At 36.3% G+C, this 19527-nt stretch overlaps 2 protein-coding genes across 2 annotated transcripts in view; both read left to right on the plus strand.

Annotated features, from left to right (window-relative positions):
- The window catches only part of LOC107702266 (microtubule-associated tumor suppressor 1 homolog), a 35581-nt gene extending 20967 nt beyond the window's left edge, over positions 1–14614 (plus strand). The window contains exons 7-15 of the mRNA XM_016504524.1: positions 1924–2150; positions 8534–8600; positions 10958–11172; positions 11513–11618; positions 11745–11818; positions 11948–12043; positions 12689–12805; positions 13441–13538; positions 13675–14614. Of these exons, the coding sequence (XP_016360010.1) occupies positions 1924–2150; positions 8534–8600; positions 10958–11172; positions 11513–11618; positions 11745–11818; positions 11948–12043; positions 12689–12805; positions 13441–13538; positions 13675–13882 (1208 nt within the window). The 3' untranslated portion in view covers positions 13883–14614. The remainder of the gene's footprint in view (positions 1–1923; positions 2151–8533; positions 8601–10957; positions 11173–11512; positions 11619–11744; positions 11819–11947; positions 12044–12688; positions 12806–13440; positions 13539–13674) is intronic.
- Positions 14615–16316: 1702 nt separating this feature from the next.
- Positions 16317–19527, plus strand: part of LOC107702267 (pericentriolar material 1 protein-like) — a 52383-nt gene continuing 49172 nt past the window's right edge. The window contains exon 1 of the mRNA XM_016504525.1: positions 16317–16451. The gene's annotated coding sequence lies outside the window, so the exon portion shown is untranslated. The remainder of the gene's footprint in view (positions 16452–19527) is intronic.

The following is a 19527-nucleotide window of genomic DNA, read 5'->3' on the forward strand; positions in this document are numbered from 1 at the left end:
GTGTGTGTGTGTGTGTGTGTGTGTGTGTGTGTGTGTGGAATTTCTACAGGCGCTTGATGCTATATTGCTATATTGACACTTCACCTCAAAACAGTCTCCTTTCATTAAGAGTGATACATGATTTGTAGATGATTTGTTTTGTGTAACTTCATTTCCAAGAAAGCTATAAGAAACTATGTGACTGTAAAAGCAGAATCTGAGGGTCAACTACAGTCTAAATAATGTGCCAGCAGGGGGCATCAGAGAGACTATCTGATTCATGGAAGGTGTTTTAAAGGGATAGCTCATCCAAAAATTAGAATTCTGTCATCATTTCTCACAAATCTTACAGATGTATTTAGCTACATTCAATATTCAATATTCTGAAGCCACACTGATCTTGAAACATGGATTTTTGAATCGTGAATCATTTGTTTTGGTGGTCAAGAATCGATTCAAAATGCTAAAAATCAGATCAATTGTATTTCTGTAAAATATCATTCAATATTTTAAAATATATAAACACTACTATTATTGGTAATCTGATTAAATCAAATCATTCTGAATGTACAAAAATCTTTCCTGAATCAAACCGAAAATTTACACTCTCAGAAAAAAAGGACAAAAGCTGTCACTTGGGTGGTTCCCTTTCAAAGGTACTCATATGTACCTTTTAGATACTGATATGTAAACATTACGTTTTAGGTACAAAGGTGTACCCAGTGACAACTTTTGAACCCTATTTTTTCTTGAATCGTGAATCAAATGTATTTTCTGTCTACCTTAAAATCCACACCCATATAGTGATGAAGCAATTTTAATTTTTTGGGTGAACTGTTCCTTTAAGGCCAGCTGTCAAAGCAGTCCACTAGGGAATGGGAGTTCTCAGCAATAGCTAATATTCAATTTGTACTCTTCAACTTTTCCTGCTTTTGTGTCTGTTGTGGTTACTTGGCAGATTTGTGTGTGGGATATTTTAAGGTTGCTAAGTAATACAGATTGCATTCAAACAAGGACTAAATTACCACCTAAATTACAGTTCTTGTTAAATGTCATACACAGTCCCGGAAGTTTGAGAGAAGCCAACTGAATACAAAAATTATGGACAGATATATCCAGCCTTTATCTGTCTTTATCCTCATGTTTATGCTTTAAATATCTAATTAAGACATAAGAGAGATTATATATGTGGAATTTACATGTGAAGCAATGACAGCGTCACATTATTTTTCTAATTCTTGTATAATTATTATACATTTTATGACGTCATATATTTGGAGACTACATGGTATATTTTAATATAAACTGTATTAATTTATTTGGGCTATTTAAGTAAACTGAAAAAGTTAAAAAGTGATTAATAATTGTGGAACAGCTTGCAATCATATACATATATACGCTTCTGTGTCTTTTGTATAATTGATAGTAATTGGGAAGGTGACTAATTAAAAAGAACCTTTTGATTTAGTAAGGTGAAAATGTTTGGTATAGATGATATACTGAATTTTATTTTCATTTTTTCATTTTTTCTGTATGAGAAATCTGTTAGTCAATATTCTTCACAGATTATGGGATGGGAAACCTTGCTTTGACTTCAGTTAGCCAGTAGAAGATGAGACCAAAATGCACTCTCAATACACACACACACACACACACACACATCTTTCTAATGCACTCTTAATGTGCTCTCTGGACCTTAGTGCATTATCATTAAGATTCAATCCCAGCATGCACTAGGACTTATTACAAGAGAGGGCGTATGTTGTTTGTGTGACTGAATTAAAGCTTTTGTTGCAGCGCTTTCCTATTAGTCATGTTTATTTCTTTCTTATGATGAGTGAATGCAGTTTTTTGCTTACTGGTTGAACTGAGGAGAATATGTGATTCTGGACTGTGAAATCATGCTGAACATAATGACCACACTGAACACGCGCTCTTTTACAGTGGACAAGAGCTCCAAAGGGCCCAAAGCTGCAGGGACCACAGCTGGACGGACACAGCAGCACAGCCCAGCTAGTCAAGGAGGAGCGACGGAGGAAGAGGAAGAGAGAGATCTTCGTCTTCAAAATGAGAAGAAGGGTCAATGCATCCTGCACCTCCGTAAACTCATCGCTAACGGCAATCGCCGCCTGGAGGCTCTCGTCCTGGTTGTGCAGCACATCTTCAGCGAGGTTGGAGAGTTTTACTGTTTAATATTTTCTCTTTATTTCTGTGTACATATTTCTTTGTGCAGGTTTTCTCCTCATTCATTTTCTGCGTTACTTTCTTGTAGTGGTGTGATTATATTGCTATTCAGCACATTATTGATCTTTTAGCAGAGTGGTCTCTGACAGAGAGCTACCCATAGTGGTGTTTAATATGAGACTGTGTGAGATAAAGCGATAATTTATGATCATTTAAGAATTTTCTTTAGTAGGACTGATTATCTTTCTCATTAAGTTATACGGAAACTTTACAATTAAAAATATCTAGAATTCTGTTGTGGCTCTATAGCCTCGTTCAGACTGTCAGCCTAAATCCGATTTTGTGCATATCCAGTTGGAATCCGATCTAGACGACTGACTGTCCACACTGTGTATCGCAACTGTTCATATCCGATTTGTGTGTCCGTACGCGCTCTTTCGTTTTACGGAATGTGCATTGGTTTCTATGGCAATGCCGTTGCGTTGTTATGCCAACACTAAACAATAACAGCAATACAGTTTGCAATACAGATGTTGTCTTACGACATGACAACTCGCAACAACACAAGCTTGTTTCTGCAAAGACTTTCATTATGTTTTCTACAAAAACGTCTTTTTACGTGGCGTGAAAACGTGAAAAAGCTAGGCTAAATCCGATCTGACCGGTCAGACTGAAACGGATTTCCAGGAATGCGATTTAAATAGGATTCCAAACCACATACGAATGTAGCTCGAAACGGATTCACACAAATCGGATTTAATGTAGTTCGTTGCCGTTCAGACTATCTAAATATGCAAGCAAGCCACACAGGTAGAAGAGGAAACTGACAGTCTCTTTGGGGTCTCTTTGACTAAATGTCAGAGTCATCAAACTCTAAGTATAGGGCCTGGCATGATCAAATACCTGGGAGGGAGTGACTGTAAAAGCCCTTTATTTTGTGATTGGCTGTATCCTGGATACAGATTTGTCAGAGTGCTAAGCTCTATTCGCCTTCTTTCAGTCTGCAAATATTTGCAGATCTAAAGGAGCTGTCAATCACTAGGTGTAACTAAGTATTTAAGGGTTCTCACTGATCTGAATAATCCAAATAACCATGAGGTAAACACTCCGTACTACCAAAAATAATAGCAGGATAGTACTAGAGTTGAAAAGAACAGAATTATTCTCTTAGGATGTCTCAGAAAATTATTACTAAAACTGAAAGTACAACAAACAAGTAATTCAGTTGTTTTTTTTTATGTTAAGCATCAGGTATTAAGCTTGCCTAACCAGTAAAACGTAATAATGAATCAACAACATTGACATGTCCTTGTCACATGGCTCATGACTGACTGAATGCCTTTTTAATGCTTAAATCTTAGTAGGGAGATTCTCAGATGATTGTGTAGACTTTTTTAAGGACATACACCACTATCCTTAAGCTACAGATTCAGTCTGCATTAGTTAGTCTTAAATACACCCAAATGTATAATTTCAGCTTTGATCACTCTGTAACGTCTGTGGTAAACTTAAAAGAGAAGTGTGAACGTAAAGTCTACTCTTTGTTTGATTGGGGTGTTTAGTAACACCCTACCAGTTTGCATTTTGGTTTCTCTGACAGAGTAGGTATGAGCGTAATCCCGCCCTCATGGGCCCCGAGGCAGAACCACTGACAGTAAAATCATCTAGACGTAAAATGCTGTATTGAATCATATACTACACTGTCTGATGATGTGTGATCAACTGAAGGCGTGAGCTGTCTTTTATTGCCTGCATGACTGGCAGAAATATTTCTCAATTTTGAATGTTGAAATGAGGCCGGAGCGGCAAAAGTGATAAAGGATATATGTAACATCCACTCGAATGGAACTGGATTAAGATATTAGATATTCAACAAGAAAATTTGAATCTGAATTTTTCATCTAAGTTTCTCCTTCTAGAATTGTTTGGATCATGAAAAGTGCACCAGAATGGACTGCAGATTGGAGAAAGCTGAAAAATAAGAAGGCCTAGTAACGGCAGTCAAAAAAGGCGTTTCAGAGGTGGAGAAACGCTTTACATTTTGTTGAAAGATTGTGACAACAAACAATTTTTCTCTGAAATAATGTGCACCCATAAATCATGCACAAGCCTAGGAATGTGTATTAGGAAAGTGAATAGGGTGAATTTTGATTTTATGTTGACTTTAAACATACTCTAATCTGCCTGAACCCAGCTGTAGGTAAACACTATTATTCTTTCTTTTTCTTTCTTTCTTTCTTTCTTTCTTTCTTTCTCTAATACTTTGTCATCACTTTTTCCATTTTAACCATCTCATCTCATTCCATGCATTCCTCAGTGTCCTATATATAATGCAAATTTGTTATCTTATCTCCTTATCTCTCAGTAATAGCTAGCCTTCCCAGCATCAATTCTTCTTATCCAAACAGCTTAAAAAACACCTAGGATACTTAACAGATTTTGCACTTCTCCTCCAGAAACCCCTTATACAGTCACATACTTTCTAGGACACACAAAACGTTCACTTTCTTCCCACTCATGAAAAAAGAGAACCTTTACTTTGGGGAAAGTTGACAGTTTTAGCCCTTGTGTCACCCATTGTGATTGATAGTGAGCACAGAGGAGGTGGGATGTTGCTGTGAGGAATGCACCAGCTGCTACTGAGGCCCAGGGGGTGGGATTTGGAGAAGGGGTGTGGTTTATTTTCCCACCTCACAGCTGTTTGGCTGATGACAGTAGAGCAGTGTTTCTCAGTAGCCACCTACCACTTTGCACTTTACCGTATTTCATAGAATATAGTTACATGTCATATTTGAGGCTGTTTTTATGAAAAATATCACCCTTGAAGTGTCCACCAAAGATTTGTATTTCAAGAAAAACTTGTTTTGTAAAATCATACCTGAAAACATAAAATGCATTCAAGCCCATGGAAATGGTTATTCGCATTTGTTTGAACTGCCATCAAAACTATTGCATTTGCATTTGAGTAAAATTACTTTTTAACTTTTTAATTTAATCATATTTTTTTTCTTTTCTGTTTACTCGTTTGTCCTGATCCGTCATGTCTTTTCCTTCCCCCTTTATACTGAACAGCATTGCAGACCTGTGGTTTTCTGCCATGTAACGGTTCCCATGTTGACCATAATATTATTTAAATACCAATACACCGAGCACAATCTCATTTACAGAACGGTCATGTTATGTAACTCTGATATCACCTTTTGGACTTTCTTTTTTCCATGTACCCTGGCAAAATGTGATGCATCTATTACTTTGGTCTCAGTATCAGTAAGCACCAATCAAATTGTTTGCCCATGAAAACCAAAAAATGTTTTTTTCATAACCATAGAACCGACTTTTCCACCTACTCACTCTTTCAACATTCATCTTTCCATTTTCTCTTATCTGAGTTTCCACTCCCTCTCTCTTAGGAGGAATACGGGGGCAGGTCTGTGATAGGGAGGGAATCGTTTCTAATGAAGCATGCCTGGAGACTGATGCTGACAGACCAGTTTTTAGAGTAGAGAAGGAGAAAAGTAGCTGAAGATTGTTGGGTTGTGTGACTGGTAGGGGAGAGGAGAGAGAGGGAGCGGGAGTTTGAGGAGAAGATGGGCTCCTCCGGGAGCAAACCTGACTTGAAAAATCTTCCTGGCTCCAAGAAGAATCAAAAGGTGCAGTTTAGTTCCTCTTCATTTTGAATGGTCATTTTGCAACTACTGTTATTGGCAGATTTACTCTTTCTCAGTAACTCCTTTTTGAATGTGTAGGCATTTTTGGATTGTTAACTTCCTGTTCTTCAACCAAACCATTGTTAAGCTTGTTAGGTGATTCATTATGGTTTGTGATGGCAGTCGTGTGTCATCATGTGTTGTACATATGTGATTAGGATTGGAGTAATGTATTTTGTTTGTTCTTTTTTTATGGTTCAAATCCCAGTTTGTGCATTCAAAACTGTAGTGCACAATCATGTGTTTACTTTTTCATAACAGGGAGTATGACTTCAGTATGGACATGAGATTTGTGTGTCAGCCTGTTCTGTTAAGTTTGTCTATCACGTGTTCAGCACTCTCTGACAGTCTTTATTATAGAACATAGTATCTCTCCCAGGCCGTGTGATCTTTGGCTATGTAGAGGTTACTGTAACACGCTGCTTAATCACAGACACACACATACGTCTTTCCTGGAACATTTAAATCAGCCTCACACTGACCCTTGATCATGCCTGCTGACAAGAAACTGATTGAGATGGTTCTTATCCAACAAAAACAACCCATTCTGCCAATACTGACAGTGTCTAGCTGAGAGTCACACGTAATACATGATATCATTGCAAAAACTTGGGAACTGTAGAGTGTTTTATCCATAGTTACAATCAGATGTGATGTGTTGGCTCTTTAAAGTATGTTTGAGGTTGAATTAAAGTATATCTGGAGCTTTTACAAGGTTTTTGGGAAATTCTAATGAATGACCTGCAGTGTCCTGCAGTTCAGTTGTTCTCAAGCTGTGCACCATTGATGGTCCATGACCAGATTCCAGGTGGTTGGCTGATTAAATAAATAATTTTAATAGACAAAGAAGTAACAACATTAAATTAAATGACTGATTAATCAATTCATAACATGAATTTACTAAGTATGTTCACAGTAATTTGTGAGTAAAACAGTCGGTTCATTAGTAGTATCTAATTTCAATTAAATAAGAATTTGCAAAATTGAGAGTATTTGTTTCGTATTATTGGCTCCCCCAATAAGCAGTGATTATTTTATCATCATATATAATTATATACTATTATAGTATTTATCATTATTTTAAGATGGCTTTTATTTTTATATTTAAATGTTAATTTAAGTTTGAGTAATTTTATTATGTGTTTTTTTATTAGTTCTTTTAATATTTATCTTTCATTTTTTTATCTTTATTTTTTAGTAATTTTAGTGCTTCAAATTTAACTTAATTTGATTTCAACTGTTCTGTTTAAGTTGTCTATATAAATCTAATATTTATATTTTATTTTATTTTATTTATTTCAGAAAAAATTCAATTAAAACCAAGTTTTTGTTTAGTTTGTTAAAAACATTGGTTTGTAGTCCTTAATTTTTGTTTTCCAGATGAATTTATCTGCCACCTGAAAACATTTGAAGGACCATTGCATTGTGACAAGCTATACTTCTAAAAATATTTAAAATGACACATTACTTTTTGTATTAAACATTTGTATTATACGGAGCCCTGCACATGACATGCAAGAAAAAATAAATAAATCGTGCGATTTACTAATTCGTTAACTCGATGTACTAAAACGTGCACACGATTACTATTTCGTTCCTTCGATTTGCTAAATCGTGCGCACGATTTAGCAAATCGAAGGAACGAAATAGTAATCGTGTGCACGTTTTAGTACATCGAGGGAATGAATTAGTAAATCGTGCGCACGATTTAGCAAATCGAAGGAACGAAATAGTAATCGTGTGCACGTTTTAGTACATCGAGGGAATGAATTAGTAAATCGTGCGCACGATTTAGCAAATCGAAGGAACGAAATAGTAATCGTGTGCACGTTTTAGTACATCGAGGGAATGAATTAGTAAATCGTGCGCACGATTTAGCAAATCGAAGGAACGAAATAGTAATCGTGTGCACGTTTTAGTACATCGAGGGAATGAATTAGTAAATCGTGCGCACGATTTAGCAAATCGAAGGAACGAAATAGTAATCGTGTGCACGTTTTAGTACATCGAGGGAATGAATTAGTAAATCGTGCGCACGATTTACTAATTCATTCCCTCGATGTACTAAAACGTGCACACGATTACTATTTCGTTCCATCGATTTGATAATTCGTTCCCTCGATTTACTAAATCGTGCGCACAATTTACTAATTCGTTCTCTCGATTTATAAATCGTGTGTTACTTTTTGTATTAAACATTTGTATTATACGGAGCCCTGCACAGTTCTCTCGATGTACTAAAACGTGCACACGATTACTATTTCGTTCCATCGATTTGATAATTCGTTCCCTCGATTTGCTAAATTGTGCACACAATTTACTAATTTGTTCTCTCGATTTATAAATCGTGTGCACGATTTAGCAAATCGAGGGGAACGAATGAGTAAGTCGTGTGCACAATTTATAAATCGAGGGAACGAAATAGTCAATTGTGCACACGATTTAGCCTACTATTTTTTTCCTGCATGCCATGTGCGGGGCTCCGTAGTATTATACAAAAATTATGCATTGTAATTTTAATCTAATACTATATATTATTTTACCCTAAACTCAATTTTATTGTCAGCTATCCTTTTACTTTTACTTTTTTTTATTTTTATTTTTTATTTGTTTGAATCATGTTGACTGATTTTTGGTTTTGTTTCTTCTGTCATTTGATATAGCGTGAGGCGGCAATCAAACAGAGGGAAGAATTTTCCATCCAAATCAACAAACTGCGAGAGCAATTGGGTAAGCAAAACATGTCTAGTCATACACAGTGGCTTGGTTATTATGTCCCTTCTCATGGCTCACAGACCGTGAGCTTTCATCTTGGTTAGATAGCTGTCATTTAACTGACACCACTGTCATTGGTGCTTTTATTCAGAGTGACTTGAAAAACACTAATTGTAGGGAAAGGTTCTGTGAGAAACCTTGGGATAACGGTCTTGCTCAAGGGCACAATTCTGATAAAATAGGTCTGTGTGCCTAGGTTCGGGGTCACACCTATACTTGGAATTGCAGAGTTTTTTTTTTTTTTTCCTCATAGATAATTTACCCAAGCTGTATTTAGGCACCAGAATATCACAGAAACTTGACAGTGGGACCTTAGCAACACATTTTTAATGCACTAAAACATTTAGCAACATCCTGGCATTGTAGCAAAAAGTGATACTCAAATTTTCTTTAGAAAATGCTCTAGTAATCTATGTATTTTTTCTTTGTCTGTGTTATTAACACCATTTAGCATGTATTTTAAGCTTTACTGCCTTGCCGTGATTTGCCGGTCCCTCTTGGATGATGTTATTCCCTACATTCCAGAGTGAGGCTGATCGTGTTTTATCCTGTTGAATACTCTGTTCTGATGAGCATCGTATTGATGAAACTGTACAGCTCTTTGTTTGGGAATTGGGAAACCGATGATATCAACCACACAGCAATCACACTCTACCTGTTTTATTATTCCCTGTAGACATTTGACAGCCTTTCATTGTGTTTGGAGTTGTTGTGTTTATTTGTATGTATGCGTTAGCAACAAAATATGACTCCTCGATGCGTTTGTACCTTGAACACATACACACGCATTCTTGGCAAGCCCGGACACACACATTTCTAATGCTGTAGAATGAAAAAGATGTGCAGCTTGTTATGTTTAATTAGTCTGGCCTCACGCACTGTCATGGCCTTTGGCTTCGGGACAAGTGTGAAGGATGTGTGTGGCGTATGAGGAATGTTTCACTCACGCTGGCTTCTGTATGCAAGTATGAAGGTGCAGCTGGCCAAATGACAGTCTGCCTCTAAAGTTCACTGCCCTTTACCTCACAGAACTCAACGAAATAGTTGTCCTGAGGTATCAAAAACATATGCTGCTAACACAAGCATGCTAGACTCCATGTCAGAAGAATCCTATTTGTACTCTGCAGAACTTAAGTGTACTGTTGGTTCAATTCTTAGAATAGAATTCTTACTCCAGTATGTTCTAGATTCAAATCTTGATTTTTCTGAATTAAATAGCTAATTAAATTAATTCCATTCTATATTATATTGATCCTTTATGGAATTAAACCATCTTGTTCTAGATTATACTGACCATTTAGAATGGAATCAGATATGCATTCTTTCTAAATGTATATTTGGTTTAAATCAGTATTATTTATATGCTATTCTAGAATTTCTTATTTTATTTATTAATATATTGAATACAGCTTTTATGTTTATATTTTCAGTTTTCGTTTTTACTTTATTTTAGTTTAAGTTTTAGGTTTTTGTTATGTTCTGTTTTATTTTGGAGTATTTTTTATATATATTTTTTAACTTTAATTTATTTTTAGTCATTTTAGTACTTAACTTAAACTTATTTTATTTCAGTTAGTTGCCAAGGCTGCATTTCTATTTTTTTTCTAGAATTGTCTCTAGAACAAATTTGTTTTTTATTTATTTATTTATTTTATTTCAGCTTTATTTCAGTTAACTGTTTCAGTTATTTTAGTTTTTGTTTGTAAATGTACTGTTGTTTAAATTTACATTCTGGGTTATATTCTAGTTTTTATTCTCTTTAGTGAATTGAACCACTGGTACATTCTAGATTGTGTTAGATTCTACTGGCTCTTTAGAGAAGTACATTGTAGGTTCTCTTCTGGATTTTACTGACTCTTTAAAAAATTGACCAAGTGGTGCATTCTATATTGTATTGTCTAAACCACCATAACATTCTAGATTCAAAAAATAAAAATAAAAATTGCAGTACAATAGTCACAATCTAGCAATACAATAGAATCTATAATGTACTGATGGTTTTGAGAATCTGTTCAAGATTCTATCAAGATCAGATTCAAGTTTGTGTCCAGATCAGACTCTTTTAAGATCCAGACCAATACCACACTCCTCAAGACCAAGACCTATCCAAAAAGTATTGTAGTGAACTGCAAGATAGAAGGCATCATTTATTCCAGCAAGCAGGCATAGCATGTTAGATAGAGTAGTTGGAGCCAAGATGTAGATCCAGACCAAGCACTAAGACAAAGCCAAGTTTATGTCATCTTGAGAGTTCCACAAGATCAAGAGTCATCTTTTTCCTAACATGCTCTTCTCTATCGCTTAATTCCCAGGTAACTCTGTCTCGTGTTGTGAGCAGTTGGAGAGAGAGAAGGAAGAGGTGCGTTTATCTTTGGAGGCATTGTTTCAGAAACTACAAGAGCAGCATCAGAAAGAACTACAGCAGCTGGAGGAAAGACTGAAGGACTTCTACTCCGCAGAATGGGACAAGACCCACGAGGCCTATCAAAGGGAGGCGGATAAATGCAGGGCTCTCATGCAGCAGCAGGTAGGATCTTACCTGGACTCGCCTCTGCTTACATCACAAAGAAATCACAAGTGGAATGAAATCATGTTAACCTATTCAAATCACACAGCTCTAATCATGCAATACTATGTCTGGTTTATTGTGAGTGCATTTTCTGAATATGTGCACCATTTTTTTTTATTTTTTTTTTTTATGTTTGTCTGTTTAAATTAATCATGAATAAATGGCACCAGTTACTGACAACATATTTTTACATAATGCTCTGCAATACCAACCAGTGCAACTTAAGCAAAAAAAAAAGTACATGTTTTTATTGTTATATGATGATGATGATGATGACGAGTATGGTTTCCACTTACAGGTGGAGGATGTGAGGAACAAACAAGAAGCACTGAGGAACCAACAGGAAGTGGCACACACTCAGCAGATAGCAACACTGAAACAGGAACATGAGGCGTCACTTGCAGGTCATTTCACTGCAGTCATCAAAAGGCCTATTGTTTATCCTTTCATCTAATGCACTATATTTTGAATTTGAGCTAATCTTTCTGTCAGACGAGGAGGATCAATTTGAGTTTTTTTTCCTTTTCCAGAGCTCAGGAAGATTCATGAACAGGACATGCAAGAACTTGATAAAACACTCAAAGAGTCTGAAGCCACGCTCAATGTATGCATCACCGTCTAACTTAAATATGAACAAACTCACTTTTTAACTTCGAAATGTATAGCATTCAGTTATTTACTTAATTTGCAAATTGAAAATGTTTGGTAATTGTTTATTTAATCACTGTTACAGGAGAAAATTCAGACTTTGACAGAAGAAAACGAGGCTTTGAAAGAAAGAATCAGAGAAGAGGAGAAACGGAGGAGAGCTCTAGCAGACAAAAGTCAGGTAAAATTTGCAAGACATATGCAATTATATGTATTATTCTCAGTATAACCACAGGGCTGGTTAACAGTTGGTGTTATTGAATCTAAATCCTTTTTTTACTGATTTTATTTATATATTTTGTATGACAAGCCCAAGCCCAAAACTACTGGTAATATTCTATTATAATTATTAATATTTTGACTTGGCTTTTATTTTCATATTTTTGGTTTTCATTTTTAATTTAAGTAATTTTGTTTGTTTTTTCTACTTGGCTTAAGTTCATTTTAATTTGAGTAATTTTAATACTTCAGTTTATTTTATTTCTCGTAGTTTACAAGGCATTTCTATTTTTTGCTCAAGTTTTTCATCTATTATTTATATTTTATTTGAATTCAGCTTTATTTAAATGAACAAAAATGACTTTTAATAGTTTTAATTTTAGTTAAAAATAACAACGCTGACACCAGGAACTGCTTTCTAATACAGTACATCAGAAATGTTTAAATTTGCGTAGTTCTTCTGCGAAGTGGGACGTCTGATTAACCATCTTGACCATGTAAAGCTAGTTACATACTAAGCCTGTGACCCGTAGAGATGCTCCGTGTACTACTTTGTAGTCCCAGATGGCGTGAAACCCAAACTGAGCACCTGTTTCTCTGTGTGCAGAAGGACGCCCACACGCTGTATTTGGAACAGGAGCTGGAGAGTCTCAGAGCCGTGCTGGAAATAAAGACCTACCAGATACACCAGCAAGGCAAGAAGCTCATGCAGATGGACAAACTGGTGAGAATATGCACAGATATAATGCATAAATATGCCTTAGATGCCCCAGTAGCCTCTTCATGGCATTGTGAGCCCATGACATTCTGGTTAGATTTTCCTGTGTCGCTGTATCTATAATTAGCCTTTGCCAGGTCAACTGCCTTCATGTCAAGTAGCTTCCTTTTATTCCCATTACATAATTTTTGACACTGTCAGATATTTACTGATTGATCCAAAATGATGCCTCAAAGGATAGTTCACCCAAAAATGATTTACTCTTCCTTTTAAACTAACCCAAACCCTTTTCTTTTGACTGTGAAACGCAAAAAAAGAATTTTGAAGAATGTTTTTGTCTATAAAATGAATTTCATTTAAGTTCAAAATGACATTGGGCCCAAATGACTTTCATTGTATGCACAAAATGCAGAGAAATTTAAAATATCTTTTCTTCTGTGTGTTCTGCATAATAGAGAAATGTTTCATTTTTGTGTGAACTATCCCTTTAAGGCTAGTACTGTAGTCCTGTTGTAACTTGCCATATTTAAACTCTCTAACATAGAGCAATTGTAATTTTTAACTTAACTTTGGGTTTACCACTGGTATGATGTGTTTTTGATTAATAAATAATACATTAACGTTTTTATCATTGTTCACAGATTGACGATAATTTGAAACTAGAAGAGTGTTTAAAGAAAGTCCAGCAGGAGAACGAGGACTACAAGGCTAGGATGGACAAACATGCTGCACTTTCAAAGTAAGTCGAGCTTAATTTGTCATCTGCTCCTTTGAGTTCTTCTGGGATCCAGCACAGCAGTTTGTTTCTAATATTAGTGTATTAAATGATCAAAGTAGAAGATTTCAAATCTTTTTTTTTTCATGTTTGACTGTAGACAGCTCTCCACAGAGCAGGCCATGCTTCAGCAGACCCTACAGAAAGAGTCAAAGGTCAACAAACGGCTATCTATGGAGAACGAGGAGTTGCTGTGGAAACTACACAACGGGGACCTTTGCAGCCCTCTACATCTCTCACCCTCCTCCCCCTTCCACTCTCCCCAAAACCCTGCCTCCTCCTCCACAACCCCAATATCACCCAGATAACCTCTGAACTCTGACCACACTCACTCAGAGGCACCTATGGACCTTTTGACCATTTTATTCCTATAATAGGACTTGTACAGTTTGTAAAGACTTGTAAAGTTCATGAATGTTCCCTCTACAGTTAAAGACAGTGATGCACAGTTGCACTTCTAGATCAAGGAATTGCCTTGTTCAGTTACACGCTTGTTTGTTCTTTAATGTCTGTCTCTCCCTCACTTTTTTTTTTTTTCCCCTTTAATCTCGAACATACACAGAATTTTCTCTGAGGAGAGAACATACCTCAGGGCTTGTACATAGAGTATCTCTTCCTCGGACTGCCATTTTCTGTTACTTGTGCTCTGTTATCCTTTTTTTTTTTTTTTTATTAAAATGGTCTGTGCATAGTAAGTAAAAGATGTAAAGCTGTCCTTTTCTTTGTATGCTCACAAGAACACTATATGGTATTTCCAAAAAAGATGGAAAACAGAAGTCCTCTGTTTGCTTGGATTGAATTTTTAGAGCATTTATACAGAAAAGAAAAAAGACAGTTCAGGAAAGAAGCTTAAATCTCAACCTCACCGTTTAAATGGAGTGCATATACTGTAGATCCAGATCTCTGTTGTGGAATGTATTTACTTCTCTCCTAAACTGTATCCAGTGGCCCTCACATCCAGAATGCTTTAGGTGTGAATGTGTCCCATCTCAACCGCAGTGCCCTTCTTTGCTTTATTTTATTGTATTTTTTTAATTAATGCATTACATTATCCTATTTTGTATTGTTTATTTTAATGCAAACACAAATAATAAAATAAACAGTTTTATTTAAAATAAACACAAGTTTAAGTTTAGAATTTGTTTAAATAGGTACTTCAGATATACACAGAGAAAATGTAAGTCAAATTATGACAAAAAGATGTTTGTGAATCTATATGATGAATTTAGCCTCCCACTCAGTTTTATCTTACAGTTTGACCAAGATAGCATGGGGGTTATACTTCCTATATAATTCTTATATAGAATTATTATCATTGTTCTTTATTCCACAACCCCCTTAATAAATAAATAGAATGTTTTCATTTTTTTCATACTTCTGTTGTGGTTTTTGTAAGCCAATGGGAACCAAAACAACATTTTTAAAAATATCTTCTTTTGTGTTCCAGAGAAGAAAGACAGTCACACAGGTTTAAAGCAACATGAGGATGAGTAAATGATGACAGACTACATTTGGAGTGGACTATCGCTTCAGCTTACTCTGAGAGATGGTCTTCGCTGCAGAACACAAGATCCAGGGGGCGTGGTTGGATCCAGATCCAACTCCTTTATATTTCTTAGCCTATTTCAAAACAGGTTGTCCATGCACTTCTCAACGTATGAACTATTGTTATGCTAACATTTTTAACCTTGCAATTATACTGGGGTTTTCGCCCTTGAAATTGTCTCCCAGGGACCTATGTGTACATTTTTCATGACATAATATAACAGCCTGGTTTCACAGACAGGGTTTAGACTAAACCAGGATTAGGCCATAGTTCAATTAGGACATTTAAGTAATTTTTTATAAACGTGCTTAGAAAAAAACATTACTGGTGTGCATCTTAAGACAAAACACAGGCACTGATATATTTTGAGATGAGTCAGTGCAAGTTTCTTTCAATTGAAACAGCTCAGACTTACATTTTAGTCTAGGACTAGGCTTAAGCCTTATCTGTGAAACATATTTTTCCTTGTTTATTATTTATTTTTACTGGGATTCACTCATCACCATCATTTCATCAGTCACATTTCTCTGCATTCTGTACTTTTAAGACATTGCGCACAACTTCTCCAACTGTTCCAAATGCTTCCGAGAAGTAAAATAGTGCCACTCATGTATGGCCTCAGTTTGTAAGCTAGCTTAGCTTTTTTAAAAGGGTATCGTCTTAAAATAGAAACGTACAGCTTTAAATGTCAAGATCAGTCAGTGCAAGTTTCTTTAAGTTGGCACAGCTCAGATTTACATTTTAGTCTGGGACTTGGTTTAAGCCTTGTCTGTGAAACCGGGGGAACGTTTCTTTGACATTGAATCCATCAAACCAGAAATATTTAATTGAAAAAAATATTTATTTAATATTTGTAATAAATATTTTTCCTTGTTTATCATTTCTTTTTACTGGGATTCACTCATCACCATCATTTCATCAGTCACATTTCTCTGCATTCTGTACTTTTTAGACATTGCGCACAACTTCTCCAACTGTTCCAAATGCTTCCGAGAAGTAAAATAGTGCCACTCATGTATGGCCTCAGTTTGTAAGCTAGCTTAGCTTTTTTAAAAGGGTATCGTCTTAAAATAGAAACGTACAGCTTTAAATGTCAAAAGATGTAATAAATAGAAAGAAATTTACATTAAATGACGGTTTAATGAAAATGAGAGCGGTATCCATCCGCCTGTTTGCTTGGAGGATATGGGGTAAAAAAGATGGCCGCGACTAGAGAGGCGGTTACTCTGAGTAGAAAGTACACTACGCATTGACACTTTATCTTGGATTTTAATAAACTTCATATGGGAATTATTTTCATGTTCCAGTAATAGATCGTCTCAACGTTCAAGGTAAGTTTCCTGGCTGTTCGGTAAAACAGCTTGCTGGCTGTGCTCGTGCAGTTGTTTCTCCCTCTCAACTTCTGTTAGCTTGCTAGCTCCCTCACTAAAGACATTCAAAGTTATTTCAACAAATATCAACCTATTTCGTATCCCGGAGTGAATTACCACTAAATTATGAAAGTTTTGCTCGAATTTTATTATTATTGACACCATTTTAAATCTGGAACGCTCGAAGGTGGAAGAAATGGTTCGTACTATGTGATAGAGTGATGCACCGGTCAGATGCCTTTGTGTCAGGTGGACAAATTTAGGAACACCAAGCCCGTATGTAAAAATAGAATAACAGACTATTGAGCTAATGTGAGATTTAGCTTCTAAATTATTTTCTTTATTACAAATATATTAACCAGACTTGAGATATTTGAATATGTTGACTGTGCCGGGGTTTGTTTGTTTTCGCGGGGAGCTAGATTTCCATGGCTTGTACCAGAGGTTACCATGGTGACAGACCAAAAAAGCTTCACGCGCCTCTTAAGTCTCAGTCAGTTAACGTTACCCCTCGCTCTAGGATTTTATGTCTGTGAGGGAGGTTGTACTCCGTTTATAACAACTAACCGTTAGTTTATAATATCTTAAACTACTCTCAACGTATTCAGCACAGTTTCACCTGCACAGGTGAGAGCGCCTATGTGAGAGAGAAGCGAGTGTTGACAGTTAGCCGGGAAACTGAGCGGGTTAACCGTTTTAACGGACCCTCCTCTCACAAACGAGCAGAATATAAGACCAATACCAGACCTAGGTTCACGTTTCTCGAAGAACAAAGCGCACAGACTTCAGCTTTGAAAAGTAAGTTATATTTAGATTACAGTAACAAAATGGACCATCTTGTTTTTGGAAATGAACCATACTAATGGTTCCTTAGACGAATAACCAATACTTGGTTCTTTAGACCTTAGGAGAACCATAAGTGGACTAGTACCATTTTATATATCAAAATACCATTGTATTACCATTACTACTCCATGGTATTGGCACAATACTTTTTAAGGGCATTATAAGAATTTGTAATACTGTGGTGAACTTTTGTCATTATCTAATGTTACAGTTTATTCAGTTTAATGTTGTCAATGCTCAGTGTGGCGTGTTAAATGTTGCTTGGCAGTTGGTCAAACAAACCTCAGCCCCTCAAATGGGACGGTCACATCAAGAAGCTGTGTGGCCGCATGGTGCAGGGGTCGAAATTAACTTTTTTACTTGCAGGGGTGGATTTAGTGATTTGGGGGCCCCTGACAAAATATAGGAATCGGGCCGTATATATATTTGCACACATTTACCTAGATCAGCCTTGAGGTTCCTTTTTTGTTGTGATGCTTGCCGCTGCGTAATGGTGCCCCACAGTTGTGTCCAATGTTTCTACATTTTTTATGTACATGTTATAATGGCTTTCTTTCATGCTGTAGACCACAAAATAGCATTTGTATTTACAGTTTTCACAAAAACAAAATAAATTATAAAATAATAAAGCTCACAATTTTAGCACTTTTTTTTTAAAAGAAAAAATGAGTCGGAAGTATAAATTATGATAATAATTTAAAACGATCTGAACAAAAACTGCAGATGGGATTATTGAAAATGCACACTGATTCTCTGCCAGCAGGAAGCGCTTTTGGAACATCAGAAATACAGTGGTTTCCCCGGTAATGGCTGTAAACAAAGCAGCGCTGCTCATAAACGCTACTTTATCAGATAAAATGAAAATGCCACCGAAACTTTTCTGAAGACAGTTGGTTCCCTTCAGAGATTCATTCATATAAAAACTTGAATTAGTGAGAATGAGAAAAATATAGCCTATATTGAGGAGGAAAGTCCACTGATGAGTTACCAGCGTAAGCCTGTGTGCCAAAAGCTGTCTAATTCTAAACTTTAAAATAAACTTATTTTAACTACAAATGTAAATGAAAATGAAAAAATAATGAAATGGAAATTATACATTTATACACCTAAGGATTATATCAACCAAACAAGTAACTGCGTATGCGTCCTCTACTTGGGTCCTTCTCACAAATGAGTAAGCTAAGCGGCATTTAAAACAATAAACATATAATATGCACTGTTGCTCAATATTTAATTACAGCTTCAGATACATGATATTTTCATTTGCTACAAGCAGGATACACGAGAAGTGTGTTCAACTCGGACAAGCAACCATTCTCATGTCAGCGCTTAATACACATCTCGTGTATGAAAAGCATTTTAGGGGGCCCTTGGCTTTTGGGGGACCAAGGCGGTCGCCTACCTTTGCCTAATGGGTAAGTCCGCCTCTGTTTACTTGGTAGAACTGGTGCTCCCAACCTCAAGAAGTTAGGAGCACCAACAGAAATTTAGGAGCATCCACTGAATATTAACTGCCAATTGAACGGAAGGGCTGGCAACATCCTGATGATTAAAAGCTTAAACAATTGAACCTGATCCTGAATTCTTTGCCACCACTTGGCCCGTCATTTCTTGTTAGTAGGGGTGTAACGATTCACTCGTTTTATCGATGCATCGATTACAAACCCTGACGATCTACTATTTACCGCCTGTGACTGTCACTGGATTGCGCTTGCACTCAGTTCGTCTCACTGACACATTTTTTGAGCAGCTGATGTGTGATCTCTCCTTAGTAGGCTACTCGTAGCCAGCAATGCTAAAGTGAAGTAGTTTTACTTTTCTGTAGTTTTTCAGTGGCTCTCGGTCACACCGAAGACATTCGAATCAATCGAGCAGCTGCGCATTTATTGCATGGACAAAATGTAAGTGTCTAAAGCATACGCACAGTTCCATTGAATGATAAATGTGTTTTAACAATGTCATTGAACTGAATGTACGAAGGAAACTGTTAAAATAACCACAGCATTAACCACAACCTTGAAATAAGAGCGCGAGGTTTATCAGATGCATGAAGTAGCGTTCGTTGCTATAGCAAACAGACATCGGGAGCGTTTTCTTTCAGAATCATCATTTGCCGATAGAGTGGAAAAGTTAAATACTATAGCATTTTATTTTATGAAAATGAGATAAAGAAGTTTTCGCCCTGAACGAG

This window comes from Sinocyclocheilus anshuiensis, unplaced genomic scaffold (genome assembly GCF_001515605.1).
Source record: "Sinocyclocheilus anshuiensis isolate Anshui unplaced genomic scaffold, SAMN03320099.WGS_v1.1 scaffold86, whole genome shotgun sequence".
Taxonomy (NCBI): domain Eukaryota; kingdom Metazoa; phylum Chordata; class Actinopteri; order Cypriniformes; family Cyprinidae; genus Sinocyclocheilus; species Sinocyclocheilus anshuiensis.